Consider the following 25,655-nt stretch of genomic DNA (forward strand, 5'->3'; position numbering starts at 1 on the left):
GTAAAAAAAACTTTTGAAGGGGAAAATTATTTCAGATTTATTTGTCAGATGTCAGAGATCTACTAATACATTTGCATCAATATTAAAATTTATTATTTTTTATTTATTATTATCTTTTTCAGTAGCTACACATTTGTATTAGATTTTTACTTTTGTAAAGTTTGTATTTTACAGAGACTTGGATACATACTTAGACAGTGTTTTTGAGAAACTGGTTACCCAACATTAAGAGAATAGATTGACAGAGCAGACATATGAGGAAACTGTAGGAGTGAATGAAGAGGACGTAATATGTTGAAGGCAGATCGGAAGAATGACAGAATGGATTTAGAACCAGATATAATCCTCCAGACAGAGGGACAAATAAAAGATGAATATCAGCTGGGCAGGTAGGTAGGTTATAGTCCTTTAAGGGAGAAATACAGGGAAAATCATTGACATACTGTATGTAGGGAGATAGGACACAGTTGGAATTCAACAATTGCATCATGGAATAGTCCAGGACTAACTATGCATAGCAGCCAGCTTCTGTCAATGCAAATAAACACACTAGAGAATGATTCTGTCCCATTTATCAATAGGCAGATGTTTTATAGTTTTGTTTAAATCATGTGCAATATATGTTGAAAAATGGCACAAGAAGCAGTGATGTTCACCCTGTAACTGTAACGCTGCACTGTTATAAAATATAAAAACTTACTATTTTAAGGGGGCAAATTGTGCTATCAAAAAATATGCTACTACATAATTTACATTATATTCGATGATTTAATACGATGTATAAATATCAATATTTATTATTATTATTATTATTATTATATACACGTATGTATATATGCATATGCAGTGTTGGATAAGTTACTCTAAACTTGTAATATAGTTATATTACTAGTTACTGGGATAAAAATGTTATATATTTGTATTACAATATTACTGTTTTTTAAAATGTAACTGAGTTACACTACTTTGAGTTACTTTTGGTCCAGAACACTAATTATATCACACTGATAGTGTTCGAATAACATCAGTCTAAGTTTTGTTTCAAATACTTCTGCTGTTTCAGGAGCAGAAAGCTATTTTCTGTTCCCCATAAGTTATATTTAACTATAATCATCATCTTTTTTTCCTCAAATAATTGCAAACAGTGAGAAAACAAAGCAAATATGCACTTAAATTAAATATACATGTAACTTGAGTTACTTTAATTGTAGCTAGTAGTATCTTACCACTTTTCACTTTTGTAATGAGTTACACTACTGAGTTACTTCAAAAAGGAATATATTACTGTAATATATTACAAAAAGGACTAGTTACTCCCAACACTGTGCATATGTGTATCATTGTATTTGTATGTGACAGACTGGCATCCGGTCCATGGTTTGCATTCAATGTTCACTGTGATAGGTACCTTTTATTTTAGTTGCTTAAAAAATAAAAAATAAAAAAATAAAAAAATTAATTAATAAAAAAAGGAAAAAAAAATCCTATTTAACGCACTCAAAAATCATTTTTAATTTGAAATATTCTTTTAGATTTTTTTCTTTAAACTCAAGAACTTGCTGAAATGTATCGTTGCTCTTAAAAACGCTCATGTCAAACACTTATTCATTCTGAATAAAAATGTGTCAAAGGTCAGAGGTCACATGGACAAAATTATTCCGACGGTCCTTGAAGGCGTCTTCAAATGAGGTCCACCTGGGTGTTTTGAGCGCGCTGCGTTCAGGTCTTATTTTGTTTTTTTGCGGGTGGTGGCGGTTAAACGTGTCAGTGATATTTTACACCTTACATTCTGACTGTGGATGAGCTTTTGGACAAAGAAATGAGCAGCTGCGTAGACAAGGTAACGGCATATTGTTCATTAAATGTGGTCAAACTAAACTAAGTATATACACCGAGTGGGCGGGAGATTTGCGATTACAGCGCTTTATTAGCTTAGTAAATCACCACTAACTAAAGCCTAAGTGCACATACATCGATGGTTTTTTTTTTTTAAACGTCTACATTAGGCAAACGTACTTTATTATTTTAAAAGTTCTATGCTGTGCTTTTGACAGAAGGAGATGAAGAAGAGAGTGAGTCACCAGCAGACCAGCCTGTTGCTCCACAACAAGTTCATCCTGGTGCTGGGAGACTCCAGTGAGTACATCCACTAAACCCCTTGAACATGTGCTTCTTTATGAATGACAAAAATTGCATCAAATGTGCGTTAATCTAGTCATTTCGGCTCTACACAGTGTTGCAGATGATAAAGTGATATTTTCACAGCTGGTTGGAAATGATTTTTAGTCAAAGACATACTGAAATATTACTGATAGAGGGCAGGACTTAAACTTTCGACCAAAACTAATGTTTTTGCACATTTTCTGTCAATACTTGTTTCTTAAAAAGCCACTAAACCCCCAAACCCTTTTTTTTTTTTTTTTTTTTTTTTTTTTTTTTTTTTAATGCTGCTGAAAACAACTATTTGGGTTAGGGCTGGGCAAAAATAATCAATTTATCAAATTTACAGAATAAAAATGACTGCAGACATCAGATATATTGTCAAACGTGCAGCTTTATTGCCGTGATTGTCCTCAAGAGTTAAAATGCATAGAACAATCCCAAAATAAAAAGTAAATGAGGCTCTGTCATTCAACAATTTCAAGCTTTAACCCAGATTTAAGCAAAAGTGAAATTCAGTGTTTTTGATTGATTTTGGTAAATATCCTTTCTGAACACAGTTGTTTTCTTACTCTTAATGCACTGAGGATTAGGGGTGTCCCGGTCCGATATCAGCCAGAAAATGAATATTGGATTTTATCGGACTGACTGAAGTGTTTGTATTTGTCCCGTCTTCAGTTGTTCCCACCATATACTGACAGTGAACTTCAAGTGGTGGCCTAGTGGTTAAGGACGCTGGGCTTGTAATCGGAGGGTTGCTGGTTCAAGCCTCACCTGGGCCATCACTGTGGGATGTTGAGCAAGTCCCTTAGCCCTGCTGCTCCCGAGACGCCGCAAAATGGCTGCCCACTGCATCCTCAGAGATGGGTTAAATGCAGAGGACAAATTCCAATAATTTAATAACATTACATGGCCAATTAAAGGCGAAAGCCCCGGTTTAATCTTTAATCTTGACTATTGTTCTGTTTTAGTAACATCACTTGATCAAGCCTTTTCTAACATTTCACACTACAAAATATGTAATGAAAGTATGTGTGATTCATGCTGATATCGTATCGGTATCGGCCAATACTCAAGGCTGCAATATAGGTAATGTAACGGAAGTGAAAAAGTTGTATCGAGACATCCCTACTGAGGATTATCTATTGTCTCCCTCAGTTCAGCGGGCAGTATACAAAGATCTAGTTCTCCTGCTACAAAAAGAGAAGTTTCTGGACCGCAGTCAACTCCGGACCAAGGCAAAAACTTACATTTACCAGTTATCTTCCACTTTTGGCTTGTTTCTGCTGTTTGAACACTTGCAAATGTTCTTTTTTTCTCAGGGAGAGATTAGCTTTGAGCAGGACTGTCTGGTGGAAGGAGGCTGTCTGGCTGGACTTAACAACGGAACAGGTTACAGAGAGATCCGACAGTTCCAGTCCGACCACCACCTGGTCCGCTTTTACTTTGTGACGCGAATTTATTCCAACTACATGCAAAGTATCCTGGATAACATTCGCAAAGGACTGAAACCCGACTGCATCATTGTCAACTCCTGCGTTTGGGATATATCGAGGTGAGCAGGTGGTTTCTAGTCCCTGTAGTGGTTTAGGCGGCCTTTTTTTTGTCACATAGTGCGCTCATGATGCATACTAATTTATTAATTGCTTTTCCTTGTGTTTTGAAGATACTGCAACAAGTGGATAAGTGAATACAGGGAGAACCTGAACAGGTTCTTTAGAGAGCTGAAGGAGGCCGTGCCACAGGAAACCCTGATCATATGGAACCTCACCATGCCCTTAGGAGAAAAAATCAAAGGGGGGTTCCTGGTGCCTGAGGTACAGTGCACCACCATTTAATAAGCCAAACCTAATCTGGTTAGATTTTAGAAACCAGTATTTTGTCAAGCACAAGTTCATAAATGAAGGAAAATAAATCTATTCAAAAAGAGGCCATTACAAGGAATTTTATCAGTATAAATTAAATAATGTTTTCTTTTTAAAAACTCAAACATGCTGAAATGTATCATGGCATTCTAACAGTTATTTATTCTGAATAAGAATGAGTGCTGAAAGCTCACACTGACGACCCCTACAGAGGTATATAGCATCATCAATATTACATTAATTTACTTTCAAAGGATGCCTCGATACTGTGTAGCAGCTCAACTGTAAGAAGACTTCTGCGAATGGAATTTCCTTATTTACACAGAGCCAACATTACGTCAGTGACCAAGTTCGTTACCACATCTGTCAAAAAAATTGGTCATAAACAGGTGTTGCGACAGATTATGTGGTCCAACAAAATGTTGTCTCTGGTGACCCAAGTCTGTGTTTCGAGCACAACTTTTTCCGGGTTGTGCCTCCGTTTTGATATAACAAATGTCCGGTGACCCTAGAAACATTTATTGTTGTAGAATTAGTTTATGGTCATGTTTATTAAAATGTGTTACAAATAAAGAGCAGCCAGGATTAATGCACAAAGTGACAAATGCGCCATCGCAGATATTTTTATACTGCATTATATTTTAGAAAGTTTAAGTACTTGATACAGTTATTTTATATTTATTGTGTGATGTGTATTTGGAAATTTTTTTTGATTCAAACTATTTTAAAAATAGAAGAATTTTAATCCATTTTTTTTTTAAACCAATTTCAGGTGACTACAAGATTGAAAGCCCACTGGTTTAGAGCCACTGAAGCCAGAGTTCTAAATAGCTTTAATATAAACTATAGCAATACGATACGTATCGCAACACTTGGGTCACGATACAATATTATTGCGATATTCTACCCAGTTAATATCAAAATTAAACTTAGAGATGAAAAATCAAGTTGCTGTGTATGTTCATTAGAAGATATTGATTATTCAGAGGACAAATTGAGTCAAAACTATTTCTTTCAAAACATCCTATTTATTATTAGTGTTTTTACATATTTTCACTGAAAAAAGAAAATGCAGTGTTACACACTGTCACCATAAAATGAAGTGCAACAAGTTTCTTTTCACTGAAACTACTGTGTAAAAGTCTCAAAGTAACCATGACAACATAATGAGCACCCTGAGTTACTGACAATGCACAAAAATAAGAAAAAAATATAATGTATCCTGTACTGCATCAGTTTAAACACTGATCTGAACAGATTATATGAAACTAAAATGTCTGCATACATAAATATTGGAGGTATTACACACTGTCATTATAAAATCAAGTGCATCAAATAACCATTGCAACACATTGAAAGCATTGTAACCACCACTCAAATATTGCACAAATACACAAATATTGATTAAATATTTTGAAAAAATTGATTTAAAGGGGAAAAAAAATCAATTTAAAATCGGCAGCCAAAAAATTGCAATATCGTGAAATCGATTTATTTTTTTTCCTCCACACCTCTATTTACTTCCTTGTGACTCATTGGGTTAATATTGATAAGGCTGAATTAATCCATAAAGCAAATTGTTAATGTCGTGCACAGATTTACTCACATCCGAGCATGAAATGTCAAATCATTTCTCTTTCTTCACTTTTCTGTGCATCCATGGCTGTGTTTTGATAAGTAGTTTTGTTGTGATGTCACAGCCAAGATGGCTGCAGTTCAGAAATCTGGCTTGGGAGCGTTCGAGAATCAAGACTTAACTTCACTCACTTTTTGTGGTTGTTAACTCGTGGATGACAACAATGTGAGAAATCTTTTTTGTTTAAACACTTAATTTGAATGCCTTTTAAGAACATTTATTATTCAATTCAACTTTATTTATATAACGCAAAATACAACAAAGTTGTCTTGAGTACTTTGGATCTTTCTGTTGTACACTCACCACAGGTTGAGCACAAGGCCTCCCAACTGCGCTACGATGTAATCGAGGCCAATTTCTACAGCGGGACTCTGGCTGATGCGTATGGGATGGATGTGTTGGATCTTCACTTCCAGTTTCGCTTCTCCCTGGAGCACCGCATGAGGGATGGAGTTCACTGGGACGCAGTCGTTCACCGCAAAATAACATCTCTTCTGTTACAGCACGCTGCAGAAGCCTGGGGTGTCATGCTGACCTCTTCACAGACTGCTGCTGGTAAGAACAGCTGCATTTCCACACATACACTTCCTATCAAAGGAAATATAAATACTCACAATGGCAGTGTACTGTTGAACATCTGTGTCCTTTAAGCTTCTGTTTTTGTTTTTTTACTTTGCAGAGGATACCCAGTTTTTTAGAAAGCAGGCAGCCTTTGACAAGCATCCAGAACTGGCAGGTGAGACATCACTGGATCAGAATACAGTCTTTAATTATTTTATTTCCAAGATCGGTAAGCAAATGTAGTCAAAGCAAAAAGGCCTCACGCCCTGTACCTTGTGAAAGTCATGGCAGGTACCAACTCCAGGAAAAAGACTGAGAAAGCTGTAAATATTGTACAAAGAACTGCACGTGAATCCATTTTTTGCACTTTTTGGACGGACCTGCACAATAGTCACCCAATGACTAAGCCGTATAATTTTTTTCGTGTTGAACACACTACAAATGGGTATCAAATTATTTTCACAAGGTACAGGGATGAAGAGGCTTTACAAATTACCAGTTGTTTTTTTGTTTTATTTCTGTTTTAATGTTTAGCTATGGCCTATTTGTGAAAATGTAGATTGTTTAATGTTATATGGGTAATTAATTGTATTATTAGATGTACTTTATTAAAAGGGTAGGATTAAATAAATTAATACTTGTACCTACTCCTTTTTGAACATGTAAATTGAGAGGTTTAAGTGTTTGTGGATCAAATCAATGGTCTGTTTCTGCTATTGTAATTCATCATTTTACATTTATTAAACTGTTATTCTTAAATCATTTTACATGTTTGAAATTAGTATAGCTGTTTGTGACCTAACTTTGTGACCATGACAGTGTCTAAACCAAAAAGGAAACGCAAACAAACATCCTCAGATGATTCCCCTTACCAAGACTACACAAGCTCTTGGAACAATCCGAAAAAACGCGTCTTTTGGACGAATGTTCCTCAAACGTACAGATGGGTCTCACCACTTCAGCCTCTGCATCCACCAAATGTCTATTACAGACATGAACATGATACGAGAGAGTTTAGGGAAGGTAAGTACTTTTTTTTTTTAACCTCAGCCAAAAGTGTAACTTTGAATGCCAAGGAGACAGTATTTCCTGACAGATAGTGGAAAGTCTTAATTTCATTTTTAACAGCAGACGTGTTGAGAATTTCTCCTGAGACAGTTTGTGTTTTGTTCCTCAGATTACCCTTACTGGTCTCCACACCACTTCGAGCCTCAATGGGAGCAGCGTCATCATGATGGTGTGATGAGAACTAGACACAACAGGCACCATTACGAGCCTTACACTCACAATCGCAGACATTATTCCAGTTATGGTTACTACTGAAGCCCAGTTTCCTGGAGATGCCTCTTGTTTTAAAGCAGTAGATTTTTGTGTTTGCTCTTCAGATTTTCAGCGACACGACTGATTTTAGCTTTTTTATATTCACTACTACTGCACTGTACATATTACAAGGGATTAAAGTTAGCTCCTACATGTTGAAAACGCACAGACGTAATCTACATGGTTTGATTATTCAAAGTTATTGTACATTGAGGCTATATAAACTATTGTAGCAATGTGTTCTATTAAGCAGGACATTTACAGTGTTGGAGGGTTTTTTTGTCTGGTTTTGAGATTGTTCTTAAATGTAATTGGTTGTAAATAAAAATACATTTGCTAAAGTGAGATTCTACACTACATTAACTCTTAAAATATACTTGGTCCAATGCAATAACATGTATAGTCTTATTTTGTTCCTATAACAAGTGTCATGTAACAAAATTTACATTTTCAGTTTAGAGTGAAATATAATACATTGGAGATTAAGTTGTATAATCAGGAGTACTGTGGAGTATTGATCTTTCCTTACAATTTGGAAGAAAAACACTGAATTTAACAATAAATCTACTAGTGCTTCTCACATGAGATCTATTGACCTTAGCATTTCAGCTATTGCCAACAGCCTAGCAATCCATCATACAATAATGCAACTTGTGACACTGGAGTGAAATGCTTAATTTTATTGTCTGATCTTTCTAAAATTAGAAAAGATGGAAAGCTACATTCTATCACTTGGTGCAAAAAAAGAAAAAAATCATTCTGCTCACTGTAACTGTGCACACTGTTTTCATGGTGACCAAACAACTAACATTTACTTGTACCTTAAAATAAACATCAATTTTTAACAGTATCGTTACTAAAATCCTGCTGGAAATAATTTCCTGAGTAGAGTGAAAAGCAAAGGTGGATAAATAGACTGCTGGAATGACTGAAACCATGTTAAACCATGAGGAGACGGTGCACTTGTTGTAGCTGCTGCTGTGACAGAACCAGGCGGTGGACCTGTTCATGACCCTGGGTGCAAGGGATGGCCACGCGTCCAACCAACACTGTGCTGCCCTGCTTCTCCTCCTTGGACTAGAAAACGGGTAATAAAAAGTCCAAAACTGTTAAAAAATACCATAATGAATTCTAGTGTAATGGTTAAATGATTGTCTGTGCAGTCTTACTTTAACAAAGGAGGAGACTGGAAATGTTGCAAAGTCTGAAGCTACCTTTGCTCCAGGCTGATGGGAGACCACATGTTCTGCCACTTCTCCCTGAACAGAAGAATTTAACTGTCAATAGTTCACTTTGGACACATTTACAACAATCTACCAAGACATGAGTTTGAATGTGACCTTGAGCTTATCCAGAGCGTCACTGAGACTCTGAAGTCTGGCTGTCTGCTCCAACAACTGGGCACTGGCACTCACTAGAAAAACAAGGACCGTGAACAATTCCACTTAAATGTTAAGAGCAACTTCCTTGAAATTACACTTGCACACACCTGTTTTCTTCCCAGTGACGTCAACCACTTTAACCTCTGCACTCAGCTTGAGCAGTGTCGCCAGCAGCTGGTCTGTCCTGCGATAGATGCCCGTGTTGAGTCCTCCTGGAGGCAGTGAGCTACTTTTACCGACTTGAGGGAGTTTGGAAGGGCAGAGCGGTGGTAGAGACGCCAGCTGAGCCCTCATCTTCTCTGCCTGGAAGAAGAAAGATGTTTTAATATCTCAAACCTTTTGAAGGCTCAAGTGAAACAGATTTTATTTTTGACTACAATCCAGGTTACCTTGAGCCTGTTGTTTTCATTCTTCAGGTGTTTCAGGCCAAGTCTCTGGGCTTCAACCTGCTGCCTGAGGAGAGGAGAATCCACGACCTGCATTGCTCCTCCAATGGATGGCGAGACTAGATGTAAAACGATTTGTTATTGACGAACAACCGCTTTAGAAACTAGACTACAAACCTTTTCAAGTTGAAAGACTCAAGCTCTGTATAGTTGACTAAAAACACATTTGATTTGCTATAACTTCAGAGTAACTTACCTCCTGCTGGTCCCTGTATCATGGCGGAAATTCCTGAGCCAGGTTGGCCTCTCAAGCCCTCGATGGTCATCTTTGACTGAGTGGTGATGCGTTGTTTGAGTTCAGCTTTCTCTGCTTCCAGTTGGTCAATATCAGCCTGCAGAGCGTCCATCGTCTCCTCAAACTCCCTGAGGATGCGGAACAAGTTTGGCGAGTGTGGCGGCAGAAGAAAACACGTAAAAGATCCTACATCTGAATCATCATTCTTACTTTTCTTTTTTCTTCAGCACAGCAATGTTTTCGTCCAGTCTGGTCTGAATCTTTTCCACTCGTTCGTCAGCATCTTTGGTGGAGGTGTCAAGTTTTTTCTCCAACAGACTGAGGCGGACATTGGCCTCACTCAACTCCTCGCCCTTTTGAAAAGGTTTAACATTCTTATCTGTTGCTCACATTCTTTTTTCAAATCCTTTTGCCAATCTTTAGGTTGCTACCTTGATCTTGAGAGACTTCTTAAGCTCCTTGATGACAGTTTCTCTGTCCTCTAGTTTGGTTCCCAGACCTTCAGCATCAGTCATCTCAGCCCTGACAGTAGAGGCTCTCATTTCCACAGGAGGAGTCTGAGAACAGAAATAGTGAGTTTCCATAAGATGAACATTGATATGACGAAAAGTGAGACAAACATACATTTTACTAGAAGTAATACAGTATTCTGGATGATAGAAAATGTTTCAGTACCTTTCCCTGAGGCTTTTCAGCATCATACTCTCCTTCTTGCATGGCTGTGGCCATCTTGTTCATCGTAGCAATGACGGAGCTACAGGACTGACGCAGAAATTCTGGGCCATTCACTCCAACAGTGCCATACACCTGCAAAATCAAGACAACAGATTAGAAAACCGGAAGCTTGGTGAGTGCCTAATAAGTTTGGAACAGAGCAAACAGACAATGTATAATGCTCTACCTGTTCCACAGCCTTGCAGGCAATATCTTCCAGTCTGAGAGCATTTAAACCTTCCTGTTCTCCCAGTGGAGCCAGCATCTGAGCTCCAGCTGCAGCCACTTCCTGGAGGACTGCAACCACACGAGTCAAGTGTCGCCTGCAGTCTGTTAGCGTTTCAGACACCTGCCAAAATCATAACACTAAATGTAACTGGCTTTCAGTGGGTATTACATGTTAATGACTTAGTATATCCAAATCCTTTGTACCGGTGGTCCAAAGTTCAGCGCAGCAGGGACTCCAGCAACATCAGTTCCTGGCATACGACGACGGATTTTCTTACAGAATTGCTTGATATCAGAGCAAGCGGTGTCCAAGTCCTTCAGAAGCACTGTGAGGCTGGAGCTCTCCTGTCCAGCTGTCAGGAACGCTCGCAAACGAGCCACCTCCACTCCCATACAATTCAGAGAACTCTGGATAAACTGAAGGTAAGAACTTTCGTAAGAATGGTTTGAATGGTCACTATTTTTTTTTTCCAGTGTCACAGTTGAAATAAGGTTGACTAATGTTAAATATTTTGAAATCAAAGTTACTTACCTTGATGTGGTCAGCAAGCTGCACTATGCAGTCTTCAGCTTGGTCTGCCAGATGGACACTATACAGTTGCTAAGAAAAAAAAAAAAAGCCATAAATTCTAAAACACCGCTAGAATTTTAATCCTATCAGATTAAAAAAAGAATCTTCTTGCTTTATTACCGACAATAGAGGTTGTATATTTTGGTTGAATTAACAGACTGAGCTCACCAAAACCACACTTCTGGGTTACCTGATAATATTTGATGGCTTTGGTGAGCGGTTCCACCTGGACAGTCTCATCAAGCTGGTCTTTGTGCAGAAGGTCGATGAAATAGTCGAGGGAGCGCTCATGGAAGCTCATTTCAGAGTACAGCGTGCCCATGCGCTTAAACACCTCAACGCTACAGTTACTCAAAGCCCTGAAGGATCACAACAGATGAGGGACGAGAACATACGAACACAATAGATGAGATATATTCTTCTTATATGTAAAAATACACATTGGAAGTGATGATGTTGCCCTTACTGTTCATATTTGTGCAGGGTGGCCTGCAGCAGGCTGAGGGAGTAAACCAAGCCTGCAGCAAAACTGCGCTGTTCTCCTGGAGGTCCTCTGAGTCCTGCACCTTGGACAAGGTTCCCATTCAGGTCAAACTTCTCCTGGGCCTGTTTACTGATCAGCTCAGCCTGCAGGCAAAAAGACATATGCAAAGTGATGTAAAAGCAAACTGGACAATGTCATCAGTATAGTGAAGCGTTGGGCAACTTCTATCACAGCGGGGGCCACAAAAATGTTTGTTTGAGGTGCCACAATATCAACATTCATGTCAGCATTTAGAATGACCAATGTGAGCATCAACACAGGATACAAAGGGTTTTTATTGTAGTTTTGTGTGTTTTTCTGTCTTTCTGTGTACATTTGCTGTTGTCTTGCTTGTTATGATTGCATTTTGTGCATTTCTGTTGTCCTTTTGTGTATTTACGTAGTAATTTTGCATTTTTTGTTAATACTGTGGGTTTGCTGAGTCATTTTTTGTGTTCTTTTGTCATTTTCTGTAATTTTGTGTATTGTTGTTGTCCTTTTGTGTGTTTTTAAAGTATTTTCTGTGTTTTTCTTGTCTTTTACTGTATTTTCCTGCAATGTTGTAATTCTTCATATTTTTCAATGCATTCTTGCTTTTGTTTAGATCGAAGGCTGCATGTGGCCACCGGGCTGCCAGTTGCCCATGTCTGGTATATTGGTACTATTTGATACCTTGCAGATAAGCCTGGGTATGAGCAGCAGGACCAGGATACAGTCGTGATCTCCACCGTGACGGAGGAAGGAGTCTGGCATAAAGGAGGTGAGGAGGGACACCTGTCGATTTGACTGAGCCACTTCCATCTTTCTCAGCTCCATCTCGATGGCCTGCACATTAGAAAAACTGTGTTAAACAAAAAATACCAGATATTCTTTGAAATGATGAAGTATTTAGTGAACCAATGCTTTGTTGTGAAGCTTTCCTACCTTAGCGTAGGCCTTTGTCTCTGCAAACTTGATCTTGAAATCAAATAGCTCTGCAGGTGGCTGCTGACCTTGTTCTGCATTAGTGTTCTGTTGACTGATCAGCTCCCTGTTTGCCTCCTGATTCACAAAAAACACATTGTGAACACTGCTCCTTTGTCCTGCTGGCCAGACAACTCATGTCCACCTACCTGAAGCGATGCAGTGAGCTCTCTGTATTTACTGATGGTCTGCTGGTAATCAGCCACAGTTTCCTGAGCAGCTTCAACCCTTTTTTCAGCTTCTCGGACTTTGGCGACACTCAGGTCCATCTGCTCCCTCAGCTCCATTTCTGTCTCTCTTGCGTTCTCCTGGAGCTCATCATTCATCTCATTGATGGCTTCCTGTTAGGGAAAAACACCCAAATGACTGGCTAATCAGCAAGAAAATAGAAAAATGGATCCCTACGAGGAAAATAATTTTAAAAAGGAATTTCTGTTTGGCTTATGACAACGGTCCTTTTAAGTAATCATTTACTCCTGTGCTAACAAAGTCTAAAACATATGGCAATCATATCGAGCATTGTGCTTTTTATATGCCTGAAGAGAACAAACTCACCAAATCGGTCACAGTTTCTCGCAGCTCTCGGACTTTCTCTTCCAGGTCTAAGTTCCTTTCCGTCAGGGTCTCAACCATCTCCTCTGACCCTAGTGCTGCATCCACCTGCACATGAACACAAATATGTATGAAGATTGCTCTCTACCACTACTGTAATGTTTTAAAGCACGTCTAAAATGTTCTTTCATCTTATTACCTGCTCCTTCAGCTCATCAATTGTAACCTCGCCCTGCTTCACTTCCGCCTGTAGTTTTTCTTTCTGACTCCTGAGAGTTTCCAGTTCAGTGTTCTTCTTCTCCATCTGCTTCTGCAGCTTCACGTGTTCCAGCTTCTCTGAGGCTGACAGATCACGCATCCTTAAGAGAAATGTGGAGAAGCAACTTATTACCTTTGTACTTTCTACTCCGGTCGAATGTTCGGCCAAAACCCTTTTTTTTCACGCTTTTTGGCAAATCTTTGTGATAATACTTGGCTTACCTGACCAAAGCCTCCTTCAGTCTGCCATTCTGCTCCTCCAGCTGTTTCACATGGTAACTGGAGGCAGCTCCATCTGAGCCTGCATGACGGGAATGGATAAGTTGAAAAGCATCGGGACAAGAAAACGATTAGAAGTAACAGAAGAAATGCAGAAATGTCACCTTTCTCTGAAATCTCATGCCTCAGGATCTCCAGGTCCATGGACAGCTCCTCCACTCTCTCTTTCAGAGAATCCACCTCGACCTGCAGGGACTCCGCTCGCTCTTCAGCCATTTCTTTGTCCAGTGTGGCCATTTCTATGGCATCTGCTGTGTCCGCCATCTCCTCCATGTACCGGTCCTTGGCCTCATGAGCGTCCCGAGCCTCCTGCAAAGGGGAGAGAAGACAACCATGATAAATAAGTTTATATACCTTATATATTTGGAGAATCCTGAGAATCTTTTTTTGCAACATAAAAAAATCCCTTCCACTACCTTCTTGGCCTCTTTGAGCTGCTTCTGTAGCTCAGTCTGTTGCTCCTGCATTTTAGTCCTCCATTCCTGGAGCTGCTCCAACTGGATCTTGTGCTTTTCCAGCTCCTTCAACTTAGCCTTATCCTCCGTCCTCTTCATCTTTAACGTCTCCAGCTTCTCCTCAAGATCCTTAACTTGAGCTCGCATAGTTTCCTCCTCCTTTGAAAGAAAGAAAGAAGTTTGATAAAAGAAAAGGGTTAGATGATGACAGAACATGCTCATTATTTTAGAGTTGACTCATTCATTGAGACTTCATATTTAGATGATGTTTCACAAGAAAAACTCCAACCAAAGATTGTGTTGTCAAAAGCCCCAAACCAATTTGTAAGAACATAGCCTCAACAAAAACATTGAAGAACAGCTTGGGGAGATTAACCCATTTCCACAAAAGAAAAGACAACAGTGAGTATTTTAACAGTTACAAATATCACTCCATGCGTCATCTTCATTAAACTGAGAGTGAAGATTTATGACAGCCACTAAAACAATCTTGTTAGTGAACTCGTGCCCTGTATGATCAACATGCATAGAGCCGTTGTGACACTCTACCTGCTTAGCTATGAGCGGATCCACCTGGTCAATGGATATCAACATGGATAAAACGGAACAACAGAAAAGACATGGATGAAGTGGGTGGAATGATAAAATGAAAACACATTTTTTTTTTTGTGTTTTTCTCTCCAACTCCAGAAAGATCTGTTCAAAATGTGACCTACTTTGCTTGGAGTGGCTGGGACTGTGGAAGCGGCAGCAGCAGCAGATGAGCTGCTGGGCTGAGGCACAACTGGGGCTGCCAATGCACCCTGCTGCATAGACAGGCCCACCTCGCTGACATCACCAGAAAGAGATGTAGACAGACTCTCACGAGACCCCTGTACACAAAAGCAGGGTAGAAAGAGGTTTTTTTTTTTTTTTTTTTATTTGTTTCTTCTGCCAACCATTTATGAGCAGAAATTCCCCAAAACTTACACAGATTATTATACAGACACCAGTGCACTTTGACGACAAGTTAAACTGTTTTTTTTTTTTTTTTTTTTTTTTTTTTTTGCACCCTTTCCAGTGAGGTTACAGAGAGTCTCTTTTTTAACACATCATACCAAGAGCGACATATTGGAGCGTCGAGGGGGTCGTACCAAAAGGGAAGGTAAGGAGGTAGCTGGTGTGAGGCGACATGGCGTGTTCCACTGCCATGATGTGATCACAGTAGGAACTGGGTTAGCACACCAAATGCTTCACAATATACAAACCAATACCTGTTGCTGTGCTTAAATTACGCTAGATACAAAAACGTGATTTCTTACTTAAAAATTTTCATTTCAAACATGGACACAAACAGCAGTGCATTTACCACAATGAGAAAAAAATAATAATCAAAAATCAAACAAATCAAAGAAAGAATAATTGGTTACTAAATCCTGCAAGTGAAGTCTGTACATGTTTGAAAACAAGTAGGAAGAAGTGTAAACTTATGATCCTACCCCTTGTAATATCTAGTACTGTACTTAATTTCTATACGTTAATCTTCTTATACACTTATTTACGCTATAAAAGGAGACATAATTATACAATTCATGCATTCCACTATACATTAATCTGTCAACATACACAAGTATATACAGACTTGTTTATAATTATTTCCCTTTAACACTTATGCTTTGAGAAAAAAAATTCTATTTGTTTAAATTGTGTGTAGAAATACAAAAAAATCTGAATTTAAAGCAAACTGTTGCACAACCAAGCCAAAAGTAAAATTTTGTGTTGATACCCTGGATGTTCTCTAATTGCAGACGAGCTCACCTTTCCAGAGCGGCGAGCAGAGGGCTGGAGGACAGGAGGAGTTGAGTTGCAAAGGGAAGGATGGACACACACAGGTGCGCGCGCACACACAGACACACACACACACACAGGAATGCCCACACACAGCCAGCGGTGATGCAGGATAAGAGATTAGCAGCACATACTGTATTATAAAAGTATTGTTAGTTTTAATCGACTGATTATAAATATAAAGCACTGTTTCAATGTTGATGGTGACCAAAGGCATGTGAGAAGAATAAAATGTAAACCCGTGCAACAAAATAAAAATAAATGTTACTTATGGTAGTTGTGAACACCTGAGGATTGAAATATACTTCCTAACAGTGGTTTTCAACCTGACTGGCTGTGGGACCCGTCATTAGCCCTGGATTACAGGCTGTGGGAAGTATTTCTCAAATGTATTTAATTAAAAGGATAAGCAGTTTGAACCTGATATAACAGGACAGCAACAAAAATATTTTATGATAACCAATGTCTAGAAGACTTAGCTAAAATGAGAAATATTGCACTTTAAAGGAATTTGATGCTAAAATGAAATTACTTTTAAAATAAAAGCGTAAAATCTCTTTTTGCCTGGCAAAATCCCTGGAACCACTTTAACAAAAAAAAAAAAAAAAACACACACAAGAAGAACTGCCTTTAACCTACTTTTGGGTCACAATCCACAAGTTGAAAACCTCTGCTAAAATAACTTTAACCATGTTAAAACTGATAAAGAATATATTTAAATCTTTTTTTTTTTTTTTTTAAAAAAGGCAGTAGACTGTGTGAAAAGGATGAACATTCATGTTACGTTATTGATTTGTGTCCAGTGCAAATGAGAACTTAAGAGTAACAGGTGAAATGCCACGGGTGACTTTCATGGAGAAGCAGATGTGCTTAATGTAAATATTTCTACCTTCTTTATGTTCGCTGATGTCTGCAAAAAGACGTTCAGAAATTGAGAAGTGAACCCAAAAGCTGAGTCAAAACAAAACCAGATTATGTTCTCAACCATCAAATCAAGAGAACATTTAGAACCAGAATCACACTGCAGAAGAAAAAAACCTACAAGTGGTTGTAAGTTAATTTAGCACAAAACATTTACCTCATCTAAACCCATGAGCCTGGCTTGTAAAAAGGATTTTAAGTAAAAACAATGAACAGTTGGTGTCATTTTACCTGCTTGGTTGATCTGGGAGTCTCTGGAATGTCTGTTCAAAACAAGTAAAGAAAAATCTTAAAAGCCCTGAACAATAGCGTTTAGCATGCTCTTTCTTTCATACCTTTTTGCCTGAGAGTCTTGGCTGGGCCAGAATCCGGAGTATCTGGTGAGCTGGCACTCGGGCCTTCATCCACCACCTGAAGCTATACGTATTGTGGCAATAAATACAATTAATTTAGAAACACATTTTTTCAAAATACAGATGTTATGGCACACTTGCTGGTAATCCACTGACCCTCCGCTTAAAGCAGAACTAAGTAACTTGTGCTTAGCGCTACCCCTAAAGGTCCCTTTTGGTTATGTCACTGTCGTAAAAACGTCGCACCCCCGAGGCAGCAGCTCCTCTCTCCCGCTTCAGTGAGACGGGCAGCGGGAGGTTTCCTAAATGTACTGGTGCAAAATTAAAGTGGTTCATCTTGAATAAGCCTACATTCTGAGTGAACTCATCCTTTAGTAACTCAGTTGTCGCTCTGCTACTCGCACTCCCTGGCAATAACGTTGCTGGAGCGATGAAGTGACCAAAAAGCATCACTGTGTTCAAGCGACTCATCACGGGTGATTGAAGTGACTGCAGTCGCCACAGTCGCGTTCGAGGTGAATGCACCTTTAGTGCGTATTGGGCTGTCGTAAAAGCAGTACGCGTTGTCGCAAGAACTAGAACAGAGCTGCGAGACTGCTGTTTTCTGGCCAGAGACAGCGGGGGGGAAGAAAGACCCCCCAATCACCCCATAAACACTTGTATTACCCTCAGAGGGACTTACGAGGAGGATTTATTAAGGTGAAAAAGTTACTTAGTTCTGCTTTAACCAACACTAACCTGGGACTGCCTGACAAATATCCCATGATTCTCCTCGCAGGTGAAGTAGCGTTTTCCTTGCACGGTGCCATCATTCTTGCCTTTGGGCTCCTCCAGAATGACACCAATCCATTTTCCAGAAGCAAAAAGGGTGGCGCCGATGTAAGCCACAGTACCACGCTGACCTTTCCCCGTCACCTCTACTGTGGATCCAATCTATGGACATTAGAGACAGTGAGTCATTAAGGGTTGTTTAATTGTATTTCTCACTTGAATACATTTAAATTCTTTATTTTCCCCAACTAGATAAGACACCTACCTTTGGAGGTCTTCCACTTTCTATTGAACCTGTACTGCTCATTTTGCTGATTAGTGGGCTGGTCAGCTGGAGGATACAGGGAAAGCAAATGGTGAGAAAGCATAACAAGGGACTGAGACAAGCAATAATATGCTCAGGTTTCATTTATTCAGACACCTTTTTTTCAGGAAATTTGATCTCCTGTTCCTTAACATTATTTAAAAAAAAAAAAAAAAAAGTAGACAAAATAAACTTGCTGGAATAATTAAGACAAGGAATATATTATTTTAAATGTACATTTCAATTGCATTTTTATCTTTACATATTAAAGTTCTAATAGGAAAACAAATCTAAAACATTTTCAATCCAATATCATATGACTGAACAAAGTCAACTCCTATTTGTAACAATAGTGCCCATTGAGAGCAGTGTTTTTTAGTCAGTAACAAGCAAATCCTGAGGCTGCAGAGCATGTAACCACACTCTGCTGCCTAGTCATATGTCCTGAACCACAAACGAGGCTGAAAAACAGACCATTATCTCACACAAAGGTGGTCTTTCAGAACAAAACTGGGATTAACAGAATTAGGTCTTTTTTCCATTTAAAAACATGTGAATTCATGCTTCCTCAAACTTTTAAACCAGAGGGCAGATGTAGAAGGATCCTCATATCTGTGCTACTGCTTATCCAACACAGGATTTAGGTCATTTTGCATGATTTTTCCTTGCTTGTATGACACTGGATCAATGCTTCTTTTTTGTGTGCAAACATGGCTTAAAAAACTAAATCCAACATCAAATTGAAGGTAAGATACACAAAATTTTACTTTAATGGATTAAATATACAAGTTTAAGGTTTTTATGTAGTCATTTACATGTTAAAGGATTAAAAAACATTTTCTCATTTAATAATATATTTCCCTTGAACTAAATTATGTTTTCAAAATCCATAGCCAACAAAATGTCTAAGAACTAAATGAATGTCTACACATTAATCGCATAATTAGATAAAATGCCGTACTGTAAGAAAATATGTTACTTACCCTGGGGGTATAGGAATGTCTTCTGTTTAAAGCCATGATTACAATTTAATAAATGTGTCCCTAGTCAAGAAGAGTGATCAAGAAATACCGCAATTTCTCTACCATCACATCCCTTCCTCTGTTCTTAAAGAAAGCAAGAATTTGAGGGCGGGACCTTTCCTGCGGTACAGGAAGTGACAGAGGAATTGTACTAAAAGAGGACGGATGTTGTTAACAAAAGGCTAAACCACTACAGCTAGAATGAGACCATCAGACAAGTAGATTGGTTATGGTTTACCACAACAATTGAAAAACTAGATATCCAAAGTGCTTCCCTAGAAACTAATACTCATTATCACTACAGTCAAGCTGGGCAAGGTAAGTTACATCTGTAGCTACAGTTGCCCCCCAGAGGCAGCATCCCTACCACTAAACCAATGTATACATTCTCATAAGGCATTGGGGGTTTATTTGACGTTCTGGATGTTTTGGTCCATGGATTTTCTGTTCAGAAGAGGATGTTAAAAAAGGGTTATTTAATTTACATTTTAAAATTCAAAAATTAAGATTGAAATTCAAGGATCAAAAAGGGATCAGCAAAACTTTAAAAATTGGTAGATTTTAATTTTTTGTTTCTCCAAACGAAAAATAAAATGTTAGAAGACAGAATCGAAGAAACAAGAAAAACATTGTGTGATCGGAAGTTGCCATTTTCAAACGAAGAATGTGTTTGAGGACGATGCTTTGTGGGAGAGAAAAATTATTTTGGTCTTGCTGTGTATTAGAAGTTGAACTTGATGGACTTGGATCAGTATGTTGTTTTTCAAAACAATAAAAAGAAAAAGGACCTCTTCCACCCCCACTTTGGTGTGATATGCATGCAGCGATTCTTGCTGAAGACAAGCCTTGTTTGGCCATATCAAAAATCACATCAGAGTAAGGTTCCAAAGACATTTTATCTCAGGCTAGGAAAACCACAGGTAGTAGAAGTCAGATTTTGGTGGTTTTGCCAGAAACACAGTGATGGCACCGTCCTCAAACGGCAACTTCCTAAGTTTTTGTCTTCTAACATTTCACATTTTTTTATTTTAGAAAAGAAGGTAAACACTTTACTTGAAGTTTTATACATAAGGCTAACATTACGCTGTCATTAGCATAAATAACGTGTCTTGAAGGCTGTCATTAAGTGTTGTTTTGCTAAATTACAACTTCAGAGATGTGGGCATTTTTTGGGGTTAAGTTGAGGGATCTAGTGGGGGGGGGGGGTCTTATTCATGCTAATGACAGATAATGACAATGTAATGTCAGTCTTATGTAATACATATGTATACAACTTCAAATAAAGTGTTACCAAAACTGAATAAGGAAATCGGTATAGTTTATTCTTCTTCACCCTTGTGAAGAAGAATGTCTTGATTTTCAATTTTGACTTTTGAATATTAGAATGAAAATCAAATAACCACTTTTTGTTGACCAAAACATACACTGAGCTAGTGTGTGTGTGAGTGTATACATATATATACACACACACACACACACACACACAAACTCTATTTTGACACGTATTCACGTATACAAAAGTATTCAAAGCTTGAAACCAAACAATTAAAGTCATTGCTGGTGTACAGTGCACTGTTTAGGGTGGTGCAACTTTGCATTTTGTCGTTTCATTATACATGATTGGTAAGTAGTAGTACAGGTAAATCGGAGGCAAACATTAGTTCGTACCTTAACATAATTGACAGATCAGAGGCTATTTTAAGTTGAACAACGGTTTACTTATATTTGGACATCTGCGAGCTAACACCGACTGCTGCAAATGGAAACAGAACAACACACGTACCGCATTAACCAGCTCCTCGTCACACATTATTAACGTTAGCTAAACATATGGTGAATAAATATACCTTCCTTCCGCTTGGTTAAAAACATTAACTGAGCTAATGTTTAGTGGGAAAAGACAACAGTGCTAAGCTCGCTGTAGGTTTCTCACCTGTACTACAATAGGATTCCTGTCTTTAAACGCAGCAGATTATTGTCTTCATGTAAACAAAGATCCTCTAATAATGTTTGGATTAGTTTGGACGTCCTGCTGGAATATCCGGTCCACTTCCTGTCTGTATTTATACAGTTTCCGGTATACAAATGGGTACGAGCGCCCCCCTGTGGCTGCACGTGTTTCTACTATTTTAACAAATGCTCCATGTATATTTAATTTACACATTACACAAATAACAAAACCAGATAAATAAGAGTACAATCGTAGGAAAGCATTAAGGGAATACTAATATTGACTGAAGTCACCTAATTTACACTCAGCGTTATATTATGCCTATTTTAGGATAGTTATAAGCAGAAGTCTCTTTGTACAAGGACATTTCAAACAAAAGTACTTGTAGATATTTTAATAAAAAGGAATTAACAACATTTTATGCACTTCCTATCTGAGATTAACTGCAAGAATTGTACAGAGCTGTGAAGTCTATTAAATCAGTGTAATTTAACATTAATCTCATGGCTGCTACATAACTGACTCGGAAATGTGCTGTACAGCAAAATTTGCCTTGTTTAGAATAGAATAGAAGGATTTATTGTCTTCATACACAATGTACAACGAAATTAAAGGACAATTCTGGTGTTGCAAGAGTACAGGTATAAAAAATAAACACAATAAACTAGTACAAATATTAAATAAAACTAATAAAATGTACAATAGGAGAGCATGATGGCAGCAATCATGATCATACATCAGAAATTATTGCTCTACCAAAATCAAACCAAATAGAACATGTGGTTGTTAGCAAATTGTCTAGCACACTCATGCTATTACAAAGTAAGATTCATGTGGTAATGTAAATAATATAGTTATTAATATTTTACTACGGAGATTATTAAAGGATATTTTTTTTTAATTAACCTATGTAATTGTTTCATATGTTTTACTAAATTGTTTTGTATTACATATTGATTTATTACCGTTATTTCGCTTCTTTATCCCTAAACATTTTATTTTATTTGTTGGAATGCTATTCGTTGTGAATGTTGTTGATGTTTTTGTTTTTTACTATATGCTATATTTTGGTTTTAATACTGATTAAATAGGTTATATTGTTTCATTACTCTTAAACGTTTTAAAATTTGTGTGGATGTTAATTATTTTAACTATATTAATATCTCCATCATTTACCTTTGAGACACAGTCTGATGATGACGCCCCCTAAAATTTCTGACTTTCAATAATAAATTGTAAATCTCTTGCTACTATGGAAGCCCAAAAGAGTCATAATTAATTAAATAAAAACAACATTTTGAAATAAATGCCATTTTGATAAATAACAGACAGGCCATTGTGGAAAAGGACATTATTTCCACAATGGTCTTTATAATAAAACGTATTTCATAATAATATTACCTTATTTAACAATTTAATGGCCATATTATTTATTTGTCTGTTATTTATCAAAATGGTATTTATTTCAAAATGTTTTTATTTATTTAATTATGATTTCTTTGGGCTTCCATATGCTACTGCTGTTAAACTGAGTTTGTAATTTTTAATTTTAGATTCATGTTTAATGTGTTTGAAAGGGTCTGGCCCCTGTCCCGTAGTGAGGGCCCTGCTGATGTCGCCCTGACACGAGATAAACCGGAGCTAACCGACCAATGAGGAGGCGGAGAAGCTGCGTCTAGTCTGGTTTTGCTGTCAGTCGCACCGGAGCTGCTCAACACCGACCGACACCGTGACGGTAGTCCGCCCACAGACAGCACCGGGTCCGGCTGTGTCCACCTCACTCCCTCTAACAAAGGTAGAACCTCTCGTTATTATCTCATTATATGTTCTACGTAGAGTTTTTAAACGTTGTCAAAGTTTACCGGCTCTGTCTGTTCTCACGTTCCCCACCGGGATGACTAAACACTTGCCAAGCACGCGACCGCAATACTTTGTGTTTCCGGCAGTTACTTTCAAAAGTAAAGCGCATACCGTAGTTAACATGTCTTATTCTTTTATTTTTTAAGCCAGAACTCAGTCCCTAGTTAGACACTTTGTTGCTAACTTGACAGAACCTCTTCCGTATGCTGCAGGCTCTAGCTCGCTGTCGCGTGCGATATTCCTTGTTTAATCTTACTACACGTTGGATTTTAAACGGTTTACCGATGTTGTTAATCTACCGCTGCAATTTAAGGGCATATTTATTATATTGATATTAAACGTATGAAGTTAAAGCAAAGATTGTTGTGGATGGAGGGTGTGGTGGCAAAAGTGTGACACGTTACGTCACTCACAGTTTCTGTTTTCATTCTGCTGAATAAAAAGTTACCATATCAGCTGGAGGTAGACTGAGTTTGAATTATTTGGCACAAACACAATATTAATCATTATATAAAGCAGATAAACTGTATTGGTTGGAGTCTTTAGAAGCAATACCATTGCTAATGAACGCTTTTCTATAAGTAGAAATAAACAAAAAGGCCTAAATGTTTCACTTTGAGTGAGTTTCGATTATCGATTCATGTAGTTTAAACTGAGGCCGATGCTGCTTACTGAGGGTGTGTCATCAAGTCTACAAAGTATCACCTGACTATTAATAATCAAAATATTTCTTCATATTCCTGGTGTGTTTATTTAATTATCATGAATCTTGTTTTTAAAGTGTTGAATTTTCACTTGTTTTGTTACTGTTAGGCTTAAGGTATGTGACACACAATACAAGATGGTACAATGAATTATTATTTTTCATACTTGATGAACAAAAGTAACTTTTAGAATTAAAAAAATGTGTAATTTTGAGGAGAAAATAATTTAAGGCTTTCAAGGAAATTATTCCAAATGAATGTCATCCTCCACTATAGAGGGTTTTCACCAATGTCACTTTCTAAGCAGTATTTCTGGCGGATACCGGAGCACGACGCATCAATCAGCACAGAACAAATGAAGCTAAACAGGAAATTAAGCACATACTCCGCAATAAAATATCGGGTTCCTTTTCAAAATAAAACACTTCAGATTATATTTCAAGTAAATACATCACCAAAACGTCATAATGTGTAAAAACAATTTCACATCCACTATATTGATTCCTCTCATACTGTCACTGTACTGGAAAGTGCAGTAACTTTGATGTAGTTCATGTTTTACTGGTGCAGTTTTATCTCTTCTCTGTCGGCTGTTGCTAAAAAATGTGTCTATAACGTTTCCAGAGTCCAACCTTCTTGTTCTCCTTTGTTAGGAATACTGACATGTTTATTGTTGTGTTTATAACACATACATTTAACCGTGTTCTCGCGCGATTATATAAATATTGTGAGAACTGCTCTGTCTCGTGACGTCACACTCGTTCAACCGGAGTGCACCGCGGCGCACTCAAAACGCAACCGGTGTGAATTACCGGACAGCGGTGAAATACCTGATCGGTGCCGTGGCGCAGCGGAGACGTATGCAGTGGAAACCCCAGGTAACCCGGATGCGTGGCCATGTTGGAGGTAAGCAGATGTTGACACTACATGTTGGAGGCTCACTCTGTGATGGATAAATCACAGAAAAGCTTCTCAAAATACATTATAGATGCAAAGGCATACAGGGAAGGACTTGGTCTGCACAAAAGGGCACGATATTTGGAAAAAAAATATGGTTTATTGGTGGTGCAGATCCATACGAATCGGCTTCCTCGTCTTGGATCAATGACAACCCGGAGAGTCTTGCGTCTATTATGTATCCTGATATCTTCAACTACCTGGATTTTGCCAAGCCAAGCAAAGCAATAATGTCACAGTGAACCTGCAGCGTAGTTACTCTAAAATAGTATACGACTGCCTGGCAATCTTAGATTTCGGCAAACCAAACAGTTATAGTCCTTTAGATGCGACTACTCTGGACCTCGAACCTGGGATTGCTACACCGGCTACATCCAGCGGCCTACAAAGTAGCGGAAACTTGTACCAGCGTGTCTGCCAGCGGAGGAGACGTAAGCGGTGTGATCAGATGCAGGAGTGGGGCTAGCAACCAAGCTAAAATCTAATCCTCAGAGAACACTATTTCCTTCCATCCTACGTTCTAATGTCTGCTCCCTGGAGAACCAAACTGGTCTACCTGAAGCTGGATTTAAATGCAAGACGGGAGATGAGGGCAGCGGTGTTTGCATATAAACCAATAACAACTGGTGCAACAATGGTGAGCTCGTCTCATGTCACTGCTCTCCTGATGTAGAACTACTGACTATAAAATGCAGACATTGTTTTTCCCTGATCTGTTATAACTTATGGCAGTCTATAAAACTCCACGTTTTTCACAGTCTGACCGATTAGTACAGCCAAAAACACGGCAATAGTTCACCATTTCCTCTCAAAATTTGGGATTTGCTCGTTTGTGTG

At 38.3% G+C, this 25,655-nt stretch overlaps 3 protein-coding genes across 11 annotated transcripts in view; 2 read left to right on the forward strand and 1 right to left on the reverse strand.

Annotated features, from left to right (window-relative positions):
* The first annotated feature begins 1,673 nt into the window (after positions 1 to 1,673).
* On the forward strand, positions 1,674 to 7,808 carry fam113 (family with sequence similarity 113). Of its 2 annotated transcripts, none has more exons than XM_028474891.1 (9): positions 1,674 to 1,840; positions 2,055 to 2,136; positions 3,319 to 3,398; positions 3,483 to 3,715; positions 3,827 to 3,977; positions 5,970 to 6,216; positions 6,341 to 6,397; positions 7,042 to 7,245; positions 7,400 to 7,808. In XM_028474891.1, the coding sequence occupies exons 1-9, from the start codon at positions 1,820 to 1,822 to the stop codon at positions 7,543 to 7,545; spliced, it is 1,221 nt and encodes a 406-aa protein (XP_028330692.1). In that variant the 5' UTR covers positions 1,674 to 1,819; the 3' UTR covers positions 7,546 to 7,808. The 2 variants fall into 2 exon arrangements, with proteins under 2 accessions (XP_028330692.1, XP_028330693.1); XM_028474892.1 differs by having other exon boundaries at positions 2,058 to 2,136.
* Positions 7,809 to 8,207: 399 nt separating this feature from the next.
* LOC114480363 (dynactin subunit 1-like) lies at positions 8,208 to 21,414 on the reverse strand. 6 transcript variants are annotated; one of them, XM_028474455.1, is made up of 31 exons: positions 21,280 to 21,414; positions 18,286 to 18,351; positions 17,988 to 18,182; positions 17,232 to 17,313; positions 17,128 to 17,159; positions 16,865 to 16,885; positions 15,946 to 15,969; positions 14,865 to 15,020; positions 14,698 to 14,721; positions 14,110 to 14,307; positions 13,798 to 14,002; positions 13,637 to 13,715; positions 13,356 to 13,515; positions 13,160 to 13,264; positions 12,754 to 12,945; positions 12,566 to 12,682; positions 12,314 to 12,466; positions 11,585 to 11,745; positions 11,309 to 11,477; positions 11,080 to 11,148; positions 10,752 to 10,964; positions 10,507 to 10,668; positions 10,281 to 10,412; positions 10,037 to 10,162; positions 9,816 to 9,958; positions 9,567 to 9,733; positions 9,314 to 9,429; positions 9,032 to 9,227; positions 8,883 to 8,956; positions 8,712 to 8,801; positions 8,208 to 8,619 (listed from the first exon to the last, which is right to left on the reverse strand). In XM_028474455.1, the coding sequence occupies exons 2-31, from the start codon at positions 18,325 to 18,327 to the stop codon at positions 8,482 to 8,484; spliced, it is 3,741 nt and encodes a 1,246-aa protein (XP_028330256.1). In that variant the 5' UTR covers positions 18,328 to 18,351; positions 21,280 to 21,414; the 3' UTR covers positions 8,208 to 8,481. The 6 variants fall into 6 exon arrangements, with proteins under 6 accessions (XP_028330256.1, XP_028330261.1, XP_028330258.1 ...); XM_028474460.1 differs by lacking the exon at positions 21,280 to 21,414 and adding an exon at positions 15,246 to 15,332 and having other exon boundaries at positions 18,286 to 18,348; XM_028474457.1 differs by lacking the exon at positions 14,698 to 14,721.
* A 1,487-nt stretch (positions 21,415 to 22,901) lies between these two features.
* The window catches only part of tdrd7b (tudor domain containing 7 b), a 29,234-nt gene continuing 26,480 nt past the window's right edge, over positions 22,902 to 25,655 (forward strand). For all 3 annotated transcript variants that reach the window (XR_003676086.1, XR_003676087.1, XM_028474410.1), the window contains exon 1: positions 22,902 to 23,092. The gene's annotated coding sequence lies outside the window, so the exon portion shown is untranslated. The remainder of the gene's footprint in view (positions 23,093 to 25,655) is intronic.

The sequence above is a fragment of the Gouania willdenowi genome, chromosome 18 (genome assembly GCF_900634775.1).
Source record: "Gouania willdenowi chromosome 18, fGouWil2.1, whole genome shotgun sequence".
NCBI lineage: Eukaryota > Metazoa > Chordata > Actinopteri > Blenniiformes > Gobiesocidae > Gouania > Gouania willdenowi.

What these genes read in the sequence shown, in the direction of transcription:
- fam113 (XM_028474891.1), top strand. Translation starts at nt 1,820, where the DNA reads ATGAGCAGCTGCGTAGACAAG. An exon ending in TGCGTTTGGGATATATCGAG is followed by an intron (nt 3,716 to 3,826) that starts GTGAGCAGGTGG and finishes TGTGTTTTGAAG; the next exon opens with ATACTGCAACAAGTGGATAA. An exon ending in CTCTTCACAGACTGCTGCTG is followed by an intron (nt 6,217 to 6,340) that starts GTAAGAACAGCT and finishes TTTACTTTGCAG; the next exon opens with AGGATACCCAGTTTTTTAGA.
- LOC114480363 (XM_028474460.1), bottom strand. Translation starts at nt 18,327, where the DNA reads ATGAGCAGTACAGGTTCAATAGAAAGTGGAAGACCTCCAAAG. An exon ending in AGCTCACTGCATCGCTTCAG is followed by an intron (nt 12,683 to 12,753) that starts GTAGGTGGACAT and finishes TTTGTGAATCAG; the next exon opens with GAGGCAAACAGGGAGCTGAT. An exon ending in CAGTCTCCTCCTTTGTTAAA is followed by an intron (nt 8,620 to 8,711) that starts GTAAGACTGCAC and finishes CCCGTTTTCTAG; the next exon opens with TCCAAGGAGGAGAAGCAGGG.